This window comes from Vipera ursinii, assembly GCF_947247035.1.
Source record: "Vipera ursinii genome assembly, chromosome: 2".
In the NCBI taxonomy this organism is placed as follows: domain Eukaryota; kingdom Metazoa; phylum Chordata; class Lepidosauria; order Squamata; family Viperidae; genus Vipera; species Vipera ursinii.
The window spans coordinates 176,835,511-176,856,198 of record NC_139513.1 but is presented as its reverse complement, the minus strand read 5'-3'; the positions used below and the strand labels follow the sequence as shown (position 1 = coordinate 176,856,198).

At 42.2% G+C, this 20,688-nt stretch overlaps 1 protein-coding gene across 7 annotated transcripts in view; it reads right to left on the bottom strand.

Annotated features, from left to right (window-relative positions):
- The window catches only part of SMARCA4 (SWI/SNF related BAF chromatin remodeling complex subunit ATPase 4), a 103,546-nt gene that overhangs the window by 22,185 nt on the left and 60,673 nt on the right, over window positions 1–20,688 (bottom strand). For all 7 annotated transcript variants that reach the window (XM_083353079.1, XM_083353080.1, XM_083353082.1 and 4 more), the window contains exons 20-25: window positions 19,400–19,513; window positions 16,798–16,905; window positions 15,666–15,752; window positions 11,669–11,715; window positions 10,287–10,453; window positions 203–366 (exon numbers count right to left, since the gene is read on the bottom strand). In XM_083353079.1, coding sequence (XP_083209205.1) covers window positions 203–366; window positions 10,287–10,453; window positions 11,669–11,715; window positions 15,666–15,752; window positions 16,798–16,905; window positions 19,400–19,513 — 687 coding nt within the window. The remainder of the gene's footprint in view (window positions 1–202; window positions 367–10,286; window positions 10,454–11,668; window positions 11,716–15,665; window positions 15,753–16,797; window positions 16,906–19,399; window positions 19,514–20,688) is intronic.

Below are 20,688 nucleotides of genomic sequence, written 5' to 3'. Positions count from 1 at the left end.
AGATTCAAATATTCTTGAAACTAAAAACTACAATACATGTGCCTTATATTTATTTATATTTATTGATGAAATATAAAAAGTCATTTCTTTTGCATTAGTACTATACATGTAGCATTACAAACTTTAATTTCACTAATAAAGATTAACTCTCTACTTATAACTATTCCCCCCCCCCGAAACATAGTAAAAATACTTTTCTTACCTGGTGAGGATTCCAGTCACTGTCAAAAATAATCACAGTATCAGCAGACTGCAGATTCAGTCCCAAACCCCCTGCTCGGGTGCTCAGAAGAAAAATGAAATATTCAGAGCCTGGCTCATTGAAAGTTTTCAGCAGCATGCCACGATCTTCAGCTTTAGTGGTTCCTTTAAAAGCCCAGAAAAGAGAGAGTTTCCGCTGTGCTACGATATCTTATTTCAGGATAAAAGCTATTACAAAAATTCTAAAAATCAGAAGAAGTCATAGAGGAAAAAACATATTTCAACAAAGCTGACAAAAGTGACATTTTAGAATTATTACCTATGGAGAAGTTACAAAACAATTGAAACATTCAATTCTTAACAATATTAGAGAATTTACAAGGATAAATCAGGTGGTTTGGATTGGCAGACATTGTTTGGGCAGAATCATCATAACACATGGAAGTTACATTTTGTTATAACCTGCTTCCTTTCACTTCTGAACTTTAAAACAACTGGAGAATAAGCTAAAACTGAACACTCAAGAGAAGCTGCACTTAACAGATACTAGGTATTTTCTTCTATGCCATTCCCAAAACTATTTGGACAGGTCTGTAATGCCCAAATCATGATATTTATTAACATTTGGGTCTTCATTCCATATTAGCAACATCAGCCAGTAATGAAACAGATGAATGAATCTCTCAGAGTATTTGTGGCTGTTAATTATAGTCTTAAGTGGGCAACCACAAAGAAGTGCATATTTTTTAAAATAAAAAAGTTTATTCTTTCCTAACATTATGGTAGTCAGTTCAGTATAACCTGACCATCATTTTTGAGCAAAGTTGGCATTTAATCACAAACTTTAGTAGACTATGACACAGGGCTACATAATACACTAGACTGCAAATACTTCAAACTACATAGCATCCACTCATAGTCACTCTATAAATGCCTCTTTTCCTACCTCCGCACAAAGTACTATGGGGAGAGGGAAAAAGCTCAGGATCCACTTTTCATCTCTCTCTTTACAGAAGGGCAAATTAATACTGGATTAAAAAACAAAACCTTAATCGAGAATGGAAAAGAAAGAAGGAAAAAAGAGAGAAAGAATTTTTGCCTTGGATAAATAGGACTAATCTATTGGAGCTAGACCAAAAACATGTCACTACAGAATGATTATACAGGCTTCCTATTCAATCAGTGCTATTTTAGGATCAGAAAGAGATTCAAAATATTTCTTATCCAAAAGAGATTTATAATTTCAGGAAAGCATTAACAAGTCATTAGGAAAAATGATTCTACAATACACACTGGTTTGAGACATCAAAAGGAGCAAGTTGGAAATGGAAAAGTTAGCCAAATTAAAAGAAGAACAATTCAAAAACTTGTTGAACCAGGAAATGGGATACTTTTTGAGGAGAACAGAAGGGAAGATACACCAATTCAAATTATATGGGACACTGCGAAAGCAGTGATTCGAGGGATAGCAATTAAGTATTCGGCATATACGGTAAGTGGAAGAAAGAGAGGGTTAAGAGATTGGAGTTGATGGGAATGTTGACAGAGGCCGAGGAGGCTCTTCAGAAAGACCCATCCTCAGTAATAGGGAGGGAGAGAAAAGATATTACGCGACACGAGATTTCCCTCCTGGATCAACATGAATTAGCAGAGAAAATGCAAAGGAATAAACAATTTTTTTTGAACATGCCAACAAGGCTGGAAAATGGTTGTCCTATAGGCTTAGGAAGCGAGCAATCGCGAGAAAAATAGAATGGTTACAGGATGGGATGGGAAATATGGTGGGATCAAATGATCAAAAGAAAAAGGTGATTCAGCAATTTTTTACTGCATTGTATAAGAAAGACCCAATTTTAGAAGAAAGGATTGGAAGTTACTTAAAAAGGGTGGATTTACAGGAGGTTCCTGAGAATGTAAAACAAATTTTGAATTCAGAGATCTCAGAAGGGGAAATAAAGGAGGCAATTAGGAAACAATCGAATGGGAAAACCCCGGGAACGGATGGACTCCTGGCGGAATTATATAAAGAGATGTTGGAAATGTTTAGTGGCCATTTAAAAGATTTATTTAATGAGGTTTTGAGTGAAGGGAAAATACCCCAGTCATGGACAGAGGCTTATATATGTTTGATCCCAAAGGAAGATTCAGATCGTACCTTGGTTAAAAATTATAGACCCATTTCGCTATTGAATGCAGATTATAAAATTTTCTCCTCAATTCTGGCGGGCAGGCTTAAAGTTTTCTTAAGAGAATTTATACATCCAGATCAGAATGGTTTTCTTCCAAATTGGCAAATAAGAGATAATTTGAGAATAGTGATGAATACGTTGGAATATTATGAGATGCACCCTAGCAAACAGTTGGCAATGATGTTTCTTGACGCTCAGAAAGCATTGGACATGGTTAGTTGGGAATTTTTAATATGTCAGATGATTAAAATGGGATTTGGACCAAATTTTGTAAGAGCTATACAAACAATTTACACTACGCAATCTGCCCGAGTATTATTCTATGGTGAAATGACTGGGAAAATTGATATATAAAAAGGTACGAGACAGGGATGCCCCCTTTCACCTCTACTGTTTATTCTGACTTTAGAACCACTATTGATTATAATTAGGTAAAATAATAATATTAAAGGATTAAAAATAAATGATCAGCAATATAAGCTTCAAGCTTTTGCTGATGACTTAAGTTTTTATTTTGGAAGACCCATTGGAATCAGGCCCTAAATTATTGGAGGAAATTAGTGCCTTTGGAGAAGTAGCAGGTTTAAAGATTAATCAAGATAAAACTAAATTTTTGGTAAAGAATATTGGAACTGAATCCAAGGTACAATTACAAGAGGTGATGGGGATCCAAATAGTTAAAAAAGTTAAATATTTAGGTATTTGGCTATCTTCAAGATGTCCAAGGAATTAAATTATCAAAAATTGATGACTGAGATGGAGAAGAAATTAGACAGCTGGAAAAACATTCAACTCTGAATTCTAGGACGAATCGCAGTGATTAAGACTCATATTTTGCCAAAGTGGTTATACCTATTCCAAACTGCTCCTGCAAAACTAGATACAAAATTAAAAAAAAAACCTAGAACAGATAGTTGGTAGATTCATATGGAATAATTGAAAGCCGCGTATTAAAAGAAGAACGCTGCAGGAGCACAAAACAAGGGGAGGACTGGGGCTCCCACATTGGGAGCTGTATTACCATGCCTCTGCATTGGCTTGGATTAGGGACTGGGTTGTGTTATCTAGAAGGAGGGTGTTAACTATTGAAGGATATAACTTAACACAGGGATGGCATGCCTATCTCTGGCCAAGGAAGGATAGTCAATATAAAGTTTTCTCTAATCATTATATTAGGGATGTATTGATAAACTCTTGGTGTATGGTGAGAGGGTGGATCTATACAAAGATACCTGGCTGGTTTACTCCTTTGGAAGCTGTAACTTATTCAACGTTACACAATCCAGACAGAAACTATAGGTATAAAGATCTCATAGATCTGAGAGGCAATCTTAAATCCAGGGAGGAGTTACATTCTGGGGGTATAGAGTTGGATTGGTGGTCGTATTCTCAAATGAGCTCAAGGTTTAATAGGGATAAGCAGGAATTTGGAATCAATATAATCCCACAAGAATTAGACAAGATTTTATGGGGAAGTGATGCTAAATTTTTATCTAAGACCTATAATCTACTTTTGTTCCATGGGATGGAAGGGGGAACAATAAATGACGTAATGATTGCCTGGGGGAGAAATATTGGTCGCACTATAGAATTAGAAGAGTGGGAACAAATTTGGAAGAAAAATATGTTAGCAACGGCATTTAAAGAAAATATGTACAAAATGTTGTATAGATGGTACTTAGCTCCCGCATGAATTTCAAAAATGTTTCCCAATGCAAATGACAAATGTTGGAAATGTGATTCTGCCAGGGACACTTTCTACCATCAATGGTGGACTTGTCCAAAGGTTAGGCGTTACTGGACCAATATAAAAAAATTGGTTATTTCAAATAACAGGATATTATCTTCAATTGGACCCAGCTATTTTCCTCTTGGGGATGAAGCCACAAGAAGTACCAAAAAATATCTGGTATCTAGTAATACATATTACAACAGCGGCGCGTATGATTTATGTGCAATATTGGAAGACGATGGAAATCCCAACGGACTATCAAGTAATAGAGAAAGTATTACTATGCGCAGAGTCAGATCGAATGACATATATTCTCAAAGGGAAAAGTGAATCACTTTTCAATAAAATTTGGGACTCCTGGTATTCATGGTTACAAAATAGAATATTTAATCTCAACAGGGGAAATACCAGATGATTGTGTATTATTATTTGAGGTATAGAATCTGGAGATATATACAATTATAGATTTCTAATATTTGGTAGAGGGACGCGGTGGCTCAGTGGGTTAGGACGCTGAACTTGTTGATCAGAAGGTCGGCAGTTTGGCGGGTCGAATCCCGAGTGCCGCGTAGCAGAGTGAGCGCCTGTTACTCGTCCCAGCTTCTGCCAACCTAGCAGTTCGAAAGCACGTAAAAATGCAAGTAGAAAAATAGGGACCACTACGGTGGGAAGGTAACAGCGTTCCGTGCGCCTTTGGCGTCTAGTCATGCCAGCCACATGACCACGGAGACGTCCTCGGACAAACGCTGGCTCTTCGGCTATGAAACGGAGATGAGCACCGGCCCCTAGAGTCGGAAACGACTAGCACGCATGTGCGGGGGAACCTTTACCTTTACCTAATATTTGGTAATTAAAGGTTACTTAGCCTGGGATGCACGAGAAAAAGAAATTAGGGGTAGTATTACACTCCCCGGTCCTGTCTAATGTTGTTGTGTTTGTTTTTTTGGTGTCTAGGATGTTTTGGTGTTTTTCTATTTGATGCACTTTTCAGTACTTTGTAATAATGTTCTTGATTTTTTAATTTAAAATTTGTTTAATAAAATATATATATATATAAAGGAATTATGGGAGTTGAAGTCCACAAGTCATAAAAGAGCCAAGGTTCCCCACCCCGGTACTTATACCATGATCATAAATTAAAAATTAAAAATTAGGTTTGATTGTTTCTAACAGCCCAACCTAATTAATTGTTATTCACAGGCAAGTGATAGATCACATAGCTTTACTCTCAAGTGTAAATACATCAGATTACAAAGTTCAAAAAAAAAGTTAGCCAAATGAAGGATCCTGAAGAAATGGAAAGAACAATTTGTATTTCTTTTAATAAATGCATCCTTCAAACTCCACAACTACCACTAATCAGGTATGCTTTATACAATTGTCACTTACATGGAAGGGAATTGTTTACAAAATATTTTCAGGCAACTGCTGTAAGCTTAAGCTCTATATTTCAGAAAATTTTTAAAAATATGGGAAAATTATCACAGAATCAGAGGTTTGGAAGGGATCTTGGAGATCTTCTAGTACAACTTCCTGCCTAGTGCAGGACAAATGGCTATCCAACCTTTGTTTGAAAACCACACATGATGGAGCATTCACAGCTTCAAGAATCAGGCTGTTACATTGCTTAATAGTTCTCATAGTCAGGAAATTTCTCCTTAGTTCAAGTTTGGATCTCTCACTGCAAAGTTTCCACCCACTGGTGGAACAGAGCTCATAGTTTCTAAGTTTCAGATATTATATACTGTCAAGTCTGCCTTCTTTGGCTTGGTACCTTGCTGGCATCCTGCCATCAAAGGCCACGGGGAAGGGACATGGGGGGGGACATATAGGCAATAAACCGTTAGGGGGATACAATGGGAAATAGGGAGGGGGGATAACAGCTTGATGAAGATCAAGGAACCCGGGAAACAGTTTGTGCCAGCATTCTTACCCTGAGAATGGAATGTGGACTCCCCTAAACATCTTAGTGTTTCTCAAAACATCTATGCAGCTCTTAATTGGCTGAAGACAAACTGGTCATGGGGAAAGGACTGGGATGAGGGGGGGAAATTTGTAGCTTTCCGTGTGGGAGACTTAGTTCTGCGCTGACTTTACTGCAACCAGCAACCTTTAGTAAAAGAACTTATCACTTCACCCAAGTGGAGTTGAGGGTCTTTCTTTCCTAAAGGACTGGACTGGGGCAGGTCTGACACATACTTTCAAATGGCTTATGCCAGCGCTGGAGGGAATTTCCCTTTGCCCATTCCGAAAGAGAATGAGCCATGTCTACTTTTAAAAAGTGATTGCACATTCACATTGGAAATATGATGTTTTTAATGTGGTTTATTAAATATTGACAGGAGAGGCCTTATGGGGCAAAGGTATGGACCTGTAAGCAACTAAATCCTTTTTAAAGCTATAGGATCAAAATTTCAAACTACCACCAATCCAACATCTTAAGAGAGCAGTTCTTAGCAGCTTGTTTATATTAATACTGTAGCTTGATTCCACCCATACTGTGGTGTAGCCACATCGTGTCACCCTTGTTTTCCCCTGAGGTTTAGATACATTTTGCTCTTCAGAGAAACGATCCAGATCCTAAGCCTGAGAAAAAGTATGTGCAAAAAGAACACGAAAAAGAATGGCTGCATTCTTAGTGTGTGACCACTGCCAACACGTTGGCTTAACGCGGCAACTTGCACAAACAGTACATACCGTATATACTTGAGTATAAGCCGACTCGAGTATAAGCCGAGACCCCCAATTTCACCCCCAAAAACTGGAAAAAGTTATTGACTCGAGTATAAGCCGATCCGCCGTTCTGCAAGCCTCTGCCGCCAGCAGAGGCTCGATCCGCCATTTTGCAAGCCTGAATACACAGGAATACCCTGTGTGGCCGCGGCTCGTCGGCTCGTCGGCAGGTCTCCGTTCCTCCTGCCGACCTTTGGGGAGGTTTGGGCGCCTCCCCAAACCTCGGCAGGTCTCCGTTCCTCCTGCCGACCTTTGGGGAGGTTTGGGCGCCTCCCCAAACCTCCCCAAACCTCGGCAGGTCTCCGTTCCTCCGCGCAGACCTGCCGACCTTTGGGGAGGTTTGGGCGCCTCCCCAAACCTCGGCAGGTCTCCGTTCCTCCTGCCGACCTTTGGGGAGGTTTGGGCGCCTCCCCAAACCTCGGCAGGTCTCCGTTCCTCCTGCCGACCTTTGGGGAGGTTTGGGCGCCTCCCCAAACCTCCCCAAACCTCTGCAGGTCTCCGTTCCTCCGCGCAGACCTGCCGACCTTTGGGGAGGTTTGGGCGCCTCCCCAAACCTCCCCAAACCTCGGCAGGTCTCCGTTCCTCCTGCCGACCTTTGGGGAGGTTTGGGCGCCTCCCCAAACCTCCCCAAACCTCGGCAGGTCTCCGTTCCTCCTGCCGACCTTTGGGGAGGTTTGGGCGCCTCCCCAAACCTCGGCAGGTCTCCGTTCCTCCGCGCAGACCTGCCGACGTTTGGGAAGGTTTGGGCGCCTCCCCAAACCTCCCCAGGTCTCCGTTCCTGTTTGGGGAGGTTTGGGCGCCTCCCCAAACCTCCCCAAACCTCGGCAGGTCTCCGTTCCTGTTTGGGGAGGTTTGGGCGCCTCCCCAAACCTCCCCAAACCTCGGCAGGTCTCCGTTCCACCGCGCAGACCTGCCGACCTTTGGGGAGGTTTGGGCGCCTCCCCAAACGTCCCCAAACCTCGGCAGGTCTCCGTTCCTGTTTGGGGAGGTTTGGGCGCCTTCCCAAACCTCCCCAAACCTCGGCAGGTCTCCGTTCCTGTTTGGGGAGGTTTGGGCGCCTCCCCAAACCTCGGCAGGTCTCCGTTCCTCCGCGCAGACCTGCCGAGGTTTGGGGACGTTTGGGGAGGCGCCCAAACCTCCCCAAAGGTCGGCAGGAAGAACGGAGACCTGCCGAGGTTTGGGGAGGTTTGGGGAGGCGCCCAAACCTCCCCAAAGGTCGGCAGGTCTGCGCGGAGGAACGGAGACCTGCCGAGGTTTGGGGACGTTTGGGGAGGCGCCCAAACCTCCCCAAACAGGAACGGAGACCTGCCGAGGTTTGGGGACGTTTGGGGAGGCGCCCAAACCTCCCCAAAGGTCGGCAGGTCTGCGCGGAGGAACGGAGACCTGCCGAGGTTTGGGGACGTTTGGGGAGGCGCCCAAACCTCCCCAAACAGGAACGGAGACCTGCCGAGGTTTGGGGACGTTTGGGGAGGCGCCCAAACCTCCCCAAAGGTCGGCAGGTCTGCGCGGAGGAACGGAGACCTGCCGAGGTTTGGGGAGGTTTGGGGAGGCGCCCAAACCTCCCCAAACAGGAACGGAGACCTGCCGAGGTTTGGGGACGTTTGGGGAGGCGCCCAAACCTCCCCAAAGGTCGGCAGGTCTGCGCGGAGGAACGGAGACCTGCCGAGGTTTGGGGACGTTTGGGGAGGCGCCCAAACCTCCCCAAACAGGAACGGAGACCTGCCGAGGTTTGGGGACGTTTGGGGAGGCGCCCAAACCTCCCCAAAGGTCGGCAGGTCTGCGCGGAGGAACGGAGACCTGCCGAGGTTTGGGGAGGTTTGGGGAGGCGCCCAAACCTCCCCAAACAGGAACGGAGACCTGCCGAGGTTTGGGGACGTTTGGGGAGGCGCCCAAACCTCCCCAAACAGGAACGGAGACCTGCCGAGGTTTGGGGACGTTTGGGGAGGCGCCCAAAGGTCGGCAGGTCTGCGCGGAGGAACGGAGACCTGCCGAGGTTTGGGGACGTTTGGGGAGGCGCCCAAACCTCCCCAAACAGGAACGGAGACCTGCCGAGGTTTGGGGACGTTTGGGGAGGCGCCCAAACCTCCCCAAAGGTCGGCAGGTCTGCGCGGAGGAACGGAGACCTGCCGAGGTTTGGGGAGGTTTGGGGAGGCGCCCAAACCTCCCCAAACAGGAACGGAGACCTGCCGAGGTTTGGGGACGTTTGGGGAGGCGCCCAAACCTCCCCAAAGGTCGGCAGGTCTGCGCGGAGGAACGGAGACCTGCCGAGGTTTGGGGAGGTTTGGGGAGGCGCCCAAACCTCCCCAAACAGGAACGGAGACCTGCCGAGGTTTGGGGACGTTTGGGGAGGCGCCCAAACCTCCCCAAAGGTCGGCAGGTCTGCGCGGAGGAACGGAGACCTGCCGAGGTTTGGGGAGGTTTGGGGAGGCGCCCAAACCTCCCCAAAGGTCGGCAGGTCTGCGCGGAGGAACGGAGACCTGCCGAGGTTTGGGGAGGCGCCCAAAGCTCCCCAAACAGGAACGGAGACCTGCCGAGGTTTGGGGACGTTTGGGGAGGCGCCCAAACCTCCCCAAACAGGAACGGAGACCTGCCGAGGTTTGGGGAGGTTTGGGGAGGCGCCGAAACCTCCCCAAACAGGAACGGAGACCTGGGGAGGTTTGGGGAGGCGCCCAAACCTTCCCAAACGTCGGCAGGTCTGCGCGGAGGAACGGAGACCTGCCGAGGTTTGGGGAGGCGCCCAAACCTCCCCAAAGGTCGGCAGGAGGAACGGAGACCTGCCGAGGTTTGGGGAGGTTTGGGGAGGCGCCCAAACCTCCCCAAAGGTCGGCAGGAGGAACGGAGACCTGCCGAGGTTTGGGGAGGTTTGGGGAGGCGCCCAAACCTCCCCAAACGTCGGCAGGTCTGCGCGGAGGAACGGAGACCTGCCGAGGTTTGGGGAGGCGCCCAAACCTCCCCAAACGTCGGCAAGTCTCCGTTCCTCCGCGCCCTGCCTGCCTGCTTCTTTCCGCTGCGGAAAGAAGCAGGCAGGCAAGGCGCGGAGTTTGGGGAGGTGCGCGCGCACCTCCCCAAACCTCCCCAAACTTCGGCAGGTCTCGGACGGCGGTGGCTTGGGAGAGGTGCGGGCGATCCCGGAAGCACCAAAGCCTCGGCCGCGCACAAGTCCTCGGTAAGTTTTTTTTGTTGACTGGAGTATAAGCCGAAGTGGAATTTTTCAGCCCAAAAAGTGGGCTGAAAAATTCGGCTTATACTCAAGTATATACGGTATGTAAAACGGTATGCACAAAGAACATTTATTTATCTTTGATGCAGGAAAATTACATTCCACTTTTTAAACATTCAGTTCAAAACTTCATAATTAGGTGACTCTTCAAGCCAATTGGTACTTCCCAATACAAAATTTGCACAGCATATAAATCTACTGACAAACTCACCATCTAGCCTGAGGTATTTGAATCCACGGTAGGCAAAATAATCTTCCATGATGGTCATGAGGGAGGTCATCTGACAGAAGAGCAATACCTTGTGGTTGGTAGCTCGCAATTTGGGAAGAATACGATCTAGAAGCTCAAATTTCCCAGAAGCTCGATAGAGATCAAGTCTAGGTTATGTATGAGAAAGAGAAAAAGGAAGTTTTTTCTCCCCACCAAAACAACCAGTTTCACATGTTTTAACTTCAGGATTCCCCTTCTGTATCAAACATTTGCAGAAAAATCTCTCTTGTTTTGGACCACAGAAGTCCCATATTCTTAAGTTTGAAAAACCAGGATACTCTAATTGCTCTTATGAATAAACCAGGGCTTTGCTGTTGCCTTATGAATAGTAGCTAATCTCTTCTATTACAGATAGCTGTCAGGTTACAAGAACTGGAACCGGAACTGGAATTTCCATTGCTAAGCGGGGCAGTAGTAAAACACAATGTCACGTGATCATATTGTTTAGCAAACAACAATCTCAACTATCCTGGTTGTTGCTGTAACCCCAAGATGTGCAAGTTGTTAAGCAGGAAGTGGAAGGAATCCCAGGTAAACAATTCAGGGATGCTCCAAGGGAGTGGGGGAAGACAGGAGAGACTCTGGGAGGACTGATATAGGCTAGACGTAATTTGAGGGAGGCCAGGGGAGAGCTTAGGAGGTCTGGCACGTGCTAACTGCAAGAAGGGTCAGGGATGGATGATGCGGTGCTGTGGGTGAGCATAGGCAGGCCTTAGGGATAGATGATGCAGTGGAGCATGAGCACAGGAAGGGTGGGGAATGGACAGTACAGTGGGGTGCAAGTGCAGGAAGGCAAAGGGGAGTTACCAGAGTGACTTGTGACCTTGCCTGCTGGCTTTCCCAATGACTCTGTTTGTGGAAAGCCAGTAGGGAAGGTCGCAAACGGTAATCTGGTGACTGCCACATCACATTCATGATGGCCAATCACCATAAATGGGAGCTGGTTGCCAAGCACCCAAATTGCTGCTGGGGCAGTTGGAGCTTTGAGGACTGGTCATAAGTACCACTCGTTCAGCACCATCCCAATTATGAATTTTTGCTGAACAAGTGACCAGTAAGTGAGAACTATCTGTACTGATTTTAAATTAAGTAAATCCAGACAAGCTTTTAAGGGAGCTCAAGACCTTGAAAAGCATCACTCCAAAAATATTAGTTCGTATGATTAGATATCATCCTAGTGCCAGAATTTTTGATCAAGAACAGGTGGGAGATGCATCTGGAATTTAAGAAGCCAAGCATGAAGTCTTTATTGGTTCAGTTTGTTGAGTCTCCACAAAGAAAACATACCACATAATCCAAAAGTTTTGGAGTATGCAACTTACCCTTGCACAATGCCTCCAGTGAAGCCTAAGTGCTCAGAAAAGGACTCCTGTAACAAAATGTATGAAGAAATGATGCTAAATATAACAATAGAGGGTTTTCTTCCCTTCAAAAGGCATTTTGATAGTTAATAGTCTGGAAGACTTGTGCTGCACATCTTAGGCTAGTAACTAAGATAGCCATTCTTTTTAACATTTAAATTAATACACTTAAATAATTTTTCAAATAAACAGATATATCAATTATGGTTAAAATTATTTTCAAAGCAGGTGGAGATTTTTGCTTGCTTGCTTCATGAATGCAAACTTCGAACCACTCAGGGGTTTATAATGTTGCAAAGTTCTTCTCAATCAGTCTTCCCTTACTAGGTGCTCTCCAAAAAACTAATAGGAAACTATTAAAGTCCAACACATTTTGAGACTTTAAATGGTGTACATACAATACTATATTGAGTAACCTCTCTAATTTTGGAATAAACCTGGAGCAAGGAGGGAAAGTGAACTGAAGATTTCTCTTCTTCCTTGCAGAGTTCCATACATGGGACTACATTGCAGTAGTCCATATAGGGAAATGTCCAGGGCATGAGTGACTGAAAGAAGAGTTTCTTGATCCAGGAAAGAGCACTATTGGCACACAACATGAAATTGAGTAGAGGCCGTCCTAGCCACAATTGCCATCTGCTGCTTGAGGATCCCCAGATTACGAACTGAGTCCGTCTGGGAAATGGTAAATGGTTAAATAGAAATGGTAGTAATTTGGCTTCCATTTTTGACGTTGTGGTGAAGCAGATGCAGGAAGATGAGACTCTGTCTTTCGCGTTTGATTTCGTCCCGCTTGAGGGACCCTGGAAAGGGTTGAAAGTTGCCCCTTAGAGGCGGCAAGCAAGGAGGGGACCCTCATTGATTGGGGGGGAGGGGCGGCAGCAGCCCTCCCATTTGATCCGAGGAATCCTTCCAAACCTGAGGGGGAAAGACTGGCTACATTCGTGTAGCCAATCAGAAGGTGCTGTCAGTGGAAGACAACAAGCACTACCAAGCAATCTTACAGCAATGTGGATGAAACTGGGTGAGACCTAAGCCTCTCTTTATGACTTTAAGACCTGTTCCTGAAAATCTGCCCAAAGCACTCCCCCCGAGGGAATGGGAATTTCTACACCATTCTCTCAGGAAAGCGGCGAATTAATTACATGGGGAAAAAGGAGAAACCTATAAGACTAATTTGGAACACACACACAAACACACACACAGGAAATTTGGGGACTAAAAGTGTTTTTAAGACCTTTTTTTAGAAAGAAAGATTTGAAAAGTTCACAATATAAGTTTTGGATTTAAAAACTGAAAAACGGCGTTGATGACATCTAGTGGTGAATTACGGCACTACAACTTATTTATGCCTAAAATAAACATGGCTCAAAAGCCCAGAGCTGGATAAGACTTTGACTGGTCTTGAAGCTTTTACTTTTGAGACTTGCAGCTGAGAAAAAGGAACAGACTTGGGGGCTGCTTATCTCTGTGGCAGAGACGATAATATTATTCTAAAATTGGCCTGTCTGAACTATGAACACAAATACTGACTTTGAGAACTGTATTGTGGAACTATTTTCCTGTGGAAGAAATATACACTATTGCCCGATATGATGAAACCATGAGCTGCATTGGTTACCGGTTGCCCTCCGGGTGAGATTTAAGGTGCTGGTACTTACCTTTAAAGCCCTACATGGCTTAGGCCCGGGATACTTGCAGAACCATCTGCTACCGGGAACGAATTCCCATCGCCCAGTACGCTCACACAGAGAAGGCCTCCTCAGGGTACCGTCAGCTAGACAATGTCGGCTGGCGAACCCCAGGGGAAGGGCCTTCTCTGTGGGAGCGCCAGTCCTATGGAATCAGCTCCCCCCTGAGCTTCAGATGGCCCAAGATCTCCAGTCCTTTCGCCGTGGCCTCAAAACACTCCTTTTCCACCTGGCTGACCTGGACTGACAGGCATTTTAATTATGTTTACAATTTTTAATTTATTTTAATTTTTAATTTTAATTTATTGCACAGATGACTTTAATTTTAATTTTATCTTAATCTCTGTACTTATTATATGTTATTGTTGTTAGCCGCCCTGAGTCCTTCGGGAGATAGGGCGGGATATAAGTCCCATTAATAAATAAATAAATAAATAAATAAATAAATAAATAAATAAATAAATAAATAAATAAATAAAAATCTTGATTGTTAAACAGCCTTTAATTGTTCCTTTTTCTCCCTGGACAGAAAGGATATTTTTCTCATTGGACAGAAAAAATTGAATTTTACTTATATCTGTTTAGGGGAGGTTTAAGAGTGACTAGTTGGTTGGATAAATGTATAAATGCTACTTACAAAAAATAAAATGGATGTTCCATACTTAGCTCTAAAGTAACACCAGCTGCCTGCAATTAGTGCAGGTTCGAGTCCCACCAGGCTCAAGGTTGACTCAGCCTTCCATCCTTCCGAGGTAGGTAAAATGAGGACCCAGATTGTTGGGGGCAATAAGCTGACTTTGTAAAAATGCTGCTGGGCCCCCCCAAAAGTCCCAATAAGCAGGCATATACATAGAATGAAGGCTATTGCTAAGCACATTGATTTGTGTTTCTTAGTTTGTAAGCTGCCCTGAGTCTTCGGAGAAGGGCGGGATATAAATGGGATTAAAAAAAAATAGTAAAAAATCATCCTTAACATCTGTCTCCAGAAGCCTATTTGCCATATCACCAAGAAAATACTGATGAACCACAGAAAGAAATTCTCTCCATGTTGAAATTAATACAAAAAACAATTGCTTTAGCTCGTGATGAGATTAAAAATAACACAAAGGAGATAAAAGAATAATTTTCTAATTTAAATCTACAAACTCAGAAAATAACTACAGAGAAGGAACCAGCAACCCAGAAAATAGAAGGAAAACTAGAGAATGCTGTCACAAACATTGAGGATCTAAAGGAAGAAACTAATGACCAGACTCAGATAAATGAAGACTTAGAAGACACAACAATAATATTGGAAATGGAAAAGGCATTTTACAAACCAAGGTTTCAGAACATACTGGAGGAAAGGAAGGAGAGCTAAAATAAAGCCATTAACAGAACTTTGGGGAATTGGAGAAGGAGGGAGGCTGTTTAATGAATATCAACAGGCTAGTTCTTCCAACTAAATTGTTTCTCTTGTCTCAAATAATATACACAAAAATAGAGGAAGAATTATTTGATGACCCAAGTGCACTGACTTGGAAAGTTAGTTAGCAAAGGAAGAAAGCTAGAGTAAGACTGAAGGAAACAGAAGCTTTGACCTATTAGAGGGGATGCTATATTACCAATTTGATGTTTGAATATGGTTAAGAATAGATTGCTAGAAATAGTATTATTATAACTAGATAGATAGGATTTGTAATCAGAATATCATATCTTGGTATGAAAAGGGAAATAAGAATATGCTAAGAACTTTGAATAAGGGAAGCTTTTGGTTACCCAAATATAACTTGTTCTGAAGTTATAAATGATTGAGATATTTTGAACATGGATGGGGAATTAAAATTTAAAAAAGCAAAAATAGGATATAGACTGAATCAATGGATATTGGGTGCAAATGCAATTAAGATATGCTTTGGTTAGAAAAGATATTCTATCAAATGTTGATAGGCAATTGTATATTTACTCACAACAATAAGAATTGTATTTGCTTAGTGTGGAAAAATGTCTATTACCAGAAGAAGAGAGGATGTACTGGAGGGTGTAATATTGGATTTAGTTTGAAGAAGCTTACATGTACCACAGAATCACTAATGGACTTAGTCATCATGTTGTCTATTAGGCACTTGATTGTAAAAATAGAAAATTAATAAAATATTTATAAAAAAAAGAAAAAAAGAAATGGTAGTAATTTATCCACACACATTCCCATTAACTCATCCTTCCACACATTTCCTCCAGCACATTTCTCTTTGCTAGTCTCCTCTTTAACAATGCCACATCTTTACCTCTATATGCTGAAACATATATGGATGGTTGCAGATCTTCCGTAGCTGCATAATAGTGTTCATGAGTGTTTTTGTACCACCTTTGCCCTGCAAGAAAAAGTGTGAAAAATATTGAAGGCAAACTATATACAGCAGAGGTCCTCAACCTTTTGGGCACCAGGGACTGGTTCCATGGAGAAAAGTTTTTCCATGGACCAGAGGGGGCGTGGTTTTGTGTGCTGACTGCATCTTGCAGTTGGGGCTTTGCTTGTTTGTGCGGACTGGTTACTGGCATGCCACGGATCAGTAATGGTCCACGGACCGGGGCTTGGGGACCCCTGATTTATAGCACACCTACATTGCCATGGGTCTCTTTCTTCCACACTGTTCAAACCACAAAGCAAATGTTGGACAGTTATAGCTATATGTGTACGACAACGAAAAAGGAACCAGACATAGGACATTCAAAGTATTAAGCTTCGTTTTAGGGTTGTCTTGTTTTGCTATTTTTTGGGTGCGGCTGAAGTTCTCATTACATAAACTAAGCACATGAAGTATTTGAGGAAGGTGTATAAATCTGTATTAACTTTTTTATGGTCCACAAATTTCTTCTAAGAATCTCTTATCATATTGCACTCGCTATCCAGAAACATCATTTGAAAGGGATTTCATGGAGGATCTCAAAGAATGAATGCTACAGCAGGAGAACCCAACCACTTCAAATTTGGGGGCAAATGAATGTTTTAACCACTGTGCTTTAAAATACTGTTATGATCAGAAATTAATAATTTGTACATCAATGGAGTGCTATTGCTAATCCAAATATTTGGTTGCATTTGACTATACTTCATTCTGAACACTCCACATATTAGAAACTTAAACCTCCCATGCTGGCTCCATTTTCTATCTGCTGTCCCTTTCCAGGATGGGATCACAAGCCTATTATCTAATGTGGAGTCCCTCTGTGAACTAGCTGAAGCCAGCCATCGAAAGACCCAATCATTATGTCCTGTCTTGAGCTCCAAAAAAGAAGTAATCCGACTGGTTGGGGATGCTGAAAGTTGTAGTCCAGTACAGGAAAGTAATAAATCAGTCCAACAAAAGAATGGCCACTCTTTTTTTCACAGTAGGGTAAAAAATCTGCTCTCCAAACCTTTTTGTCTTTCTCAGATCCATCTGTTAGCAGCACTCCCTTTGCTTGCATGTGCCTATAAAGCACTCTTTGTAATGCAGACATATCACACTTAATAACATATTCTACCTGTTTGGAAGAGAGAAGACACATGGATTCATTAAAGTGCAAACTGTTTTTATGCTACATGGAATCCAACGTTATGCTGGTGGTTGACATTTGGGGCTTCTTCAAATTTTTGATATATTTAAGCAGCTCCTTTAAAATTTATTTGGATAGGGATGTAGCTTTGCTGTAGAGCACAGTGCATGAATCAAACTCCAGATTAAATCTCCATAGTTCTTAGGCAGAGCTGAAAATATACACTGGATTAATGTACTAGCATTTATGTATATCTATAATATTCTCATTTTATTTTGTTTCCAATCTGAGTAGATGTGGAAAATAGGATCCTGGTATCTAGATGACAATTTGTAAAGACTTTGTCAGAAAGGCCAATTAATTATGCATTTAATCAGGACAAGCATCCTTTTCAACCTTAAATGCCATATTCCTTAAGACCACCTTTCTGGATGCTGCAGTTTAATAGTGAACAGGGTCAAAGAAAAAGTGAAATAGGATATCTATACTCATTTCTTAAAAATACTCATAAAAGTATGCATGCATACACATGAATACTCGTTCTTAATGCCATAATTAGGCTTGAACCTTATCTTTTCAAGTATCTTCTAGATAGGACATAGAGCTTAAAAAAAGGAAAATTAACTTTTCTGTCTCTAGCTTGTCTCTCTAATTCTGACATATTTTTCCTTGTGCAATATTGAGTGATAGAAGAAAAGTTTCCACAGGGGGAGAAAGAGGACAGAGAGAAGAAGCTGAACTAGGAGATCATACTCTAGATGATAAGCCCTGTGGACGACATTTGGCAATATGCCAGAAGCAGCCACTACTACATTAAATAATAAACATGAATTCAACAAAAGGCTTTGTGAATAGCTTTGAAATCAATTGAAGTAAAATAGTTTACATATTTTATACATTAATATATTGTTAGTGGACGCCTGGACAAATGTGGGAGAGGATGTTTCTGAGTCGATCTGAAGAAGGGGAAGCAATATAAAAAAGTTTGAGAAGGTTTGAGGTGCATCTATTTTGAGACCCTTTAGTTCGTTTTTCCTCTGGACAGTGTAATCTAGTTGGATTAATTTCTTGCAGCTGTGCAAACAGCAACAGACACAATTTTCATAATAATCACAATCCGTCATAGTACACGGACCATAGTAGCTGGTCATCCCAAATCCACTTAATTTGATCATCTTTTGCAGGCATTTCTAAAATGAGATTCTAGAAGGTCAAAAACCCATAATTGCCAATTCATTTGGAGGATCTGTTAGGAGCCATTCTGTTGGATTTCTAATATTCTATTTTTATATAGCAAGACAAATGGATTGCAGATGTCAGACCAAATATAATTATTAACTTGAACATGGAAAAAGTAGCATTTTCTCCAAAAGGTTAACAAGAACTAGAAAAAATTTTCTGATTGGAAAATCCTCTAATATCTCTAAAATATGATATTTCATGTTTGGACGATCAAACTAAAGCAGCTACCAAACTTTCAGGCACTGTGAACACTCTGGTAATGTTGGTTATTTTCATAGGACTATGACAGTATTGACCTAAAGGTAACCCAGTTCTTGTCAAATGTTACAGTGGGTTTCTTGATGAGAATTAGCTTTAAAACGTCATGAGTTTTGGAGTGGGTGGATGGTTAGGGAGGTAAATAACAGACATATTTGCAATATCATAATGCAAACCCAGCCTCTTTTGTATATGGATGGCAATACCGCATACAAACACATAAGGGGTAGTTTGTCACATGACAACATCATGAAGTGTGTTCTGGTATTCTGATATATAGTAATGTCCTTTAATGTCTATGGTCAAAGAGATCTAAAATTTGGGAGGGGGGGTGTCGTTATACGTATCAGATGCTTCTGACTTCTCCATCTTAAATCTCTTATCAAAATAGAGATCATTAAGCCAATAAAGTCTTTCTCTACATCTTGCAGATATATACAGAAAAGCAGGAATGCATTTGTTGAAAATGAGACGTCAAACATTTATCGGCAGAGCCCTGACTCTGCCGATATTAACTGGATTCTATGTAGACACTTGCCAGCAAAAAAAGCCCCAACCTTGCTGGCAGAGAAATCAAATGCAGATGAAGGGGCTGCTTACCTCTGACATCCTTAGCAGCAATCTTTTTCTTTCCCACCCCACCCCCACCCCGCCCGCTATTTACACAAAGACCAGAACCAACAATTCATCTAGCCTGGCAATACTCTTCATCCTTCCAGATCCAGGTCCTTCTCAGCACTGCTGTTCTAACCCTTTTTTAAAAATGGGCATTGAGTGGTAACAAACACCGACTCTTCTATTAAGCCTTCTTGAATATCACATCCTAAGCAACCAGACACTTTCTTGACCAACAGAATCTTTTCTACGAAAATGAAATGGAAGCTATCAGATTCCAAAGGGATCAACAATGATAAGACATTATTTCCATGAGCCAAACAGATTCCACAAAGAATTTGGAATAGTCTCCCGTGTGTATAATTACCTTTTCAGGTAGCTGCGCTTCTACTTCCTTCTTTAATCTTCTCAGTAGGAAGGGGCGCAAAACTTTGTGCAAACGACGGATAATTAGAATAGTTTCTTCCTCATTCAAATCCACCTGTAATCAAAACACACACAAATTCAAGGAAACACCAATATTTAAATATATCTTTCTCCAGTAACAGTAGAAAACTATAGGAATACTTTTAACATGCAGAATAAGAGGAAAAATCTATCATTATAGATCCACACTTATAAAAAACAAAATATTATTTCATTGATTCCTCTCCAGCTTTCTAAACTCAACATATTGCTGGGCCTACAACAATGAATGACCAATTAATTTCGGGGAGAGTTGTGTAAAGCCAGATTAGAATGCCTAATGTACCAGCAAACATCTCCATCTGATACAGCTGGCTTTAGGTGGCTTTACTGGGACCAGGTAGAATACAGATATGATAAACAAAATAGATCCTACCCATAATTCATTTAGCATTCTAGGTGAAACATAAACTTCAGTTTGTATCTGAGAAAGTATTGAAGTCAAATATAAGGAACATTTTATTTGGGTAGAATCCATGCTTAACACTGAAAAAATGATTAAACTACTTAGTTTATGTAGCTGCTTTGGGTAACTGCGGTAGCACAACCAGGTGAGAACATCCAATCTTGTTAACAGTAATTTTAAAATTCTTTAAATTGTCTGAACTCACACAATTAAAGTACATTTGATCCTTTAAGAGAGGGTAATCTCACAAAAAAATCAACAATCCTGTTCAGAAACAGAACTCTTGAAAAAAAAAACCTCAACCATAAAATCCCAAGATTTGGGCAATGCTATATTTTACTATTATAATCAGATTATTTGGAGTTATGCACATAGGTTATTATGGTACACTGAGTAATCCACCACAAAGAGTAAGCAAAATCTGTTCTTAAGTGGAACAGACAACCTTGCACACAAGAGAGTGAAAGGTCTGAGGTAGACTGCAATTGTTCAGACAGAACCCACTGGAGGGCTGTGCATTGCTTCATAAGGCCTTGACTGAAGAACAGAATTACCGTATTTTCCGGCGTATAAGACGACTCGGCGTATAAGACGACCCCCAACTTTTGGGAAGATTTTCAAGATTTTTCGTCTTATACGCCGGAAAATACTTACATGCCAGTTGCCAAGTGTCCGACACAAGCCTGATTCAACCCCGTCTGATGCAGATGGTGCAAAGCCTCGCTTTTGAAGCCCAAAGGGGCTTTTCCTTCCACCCACCCTTTGGAATAAACGCAAGAGCTGCG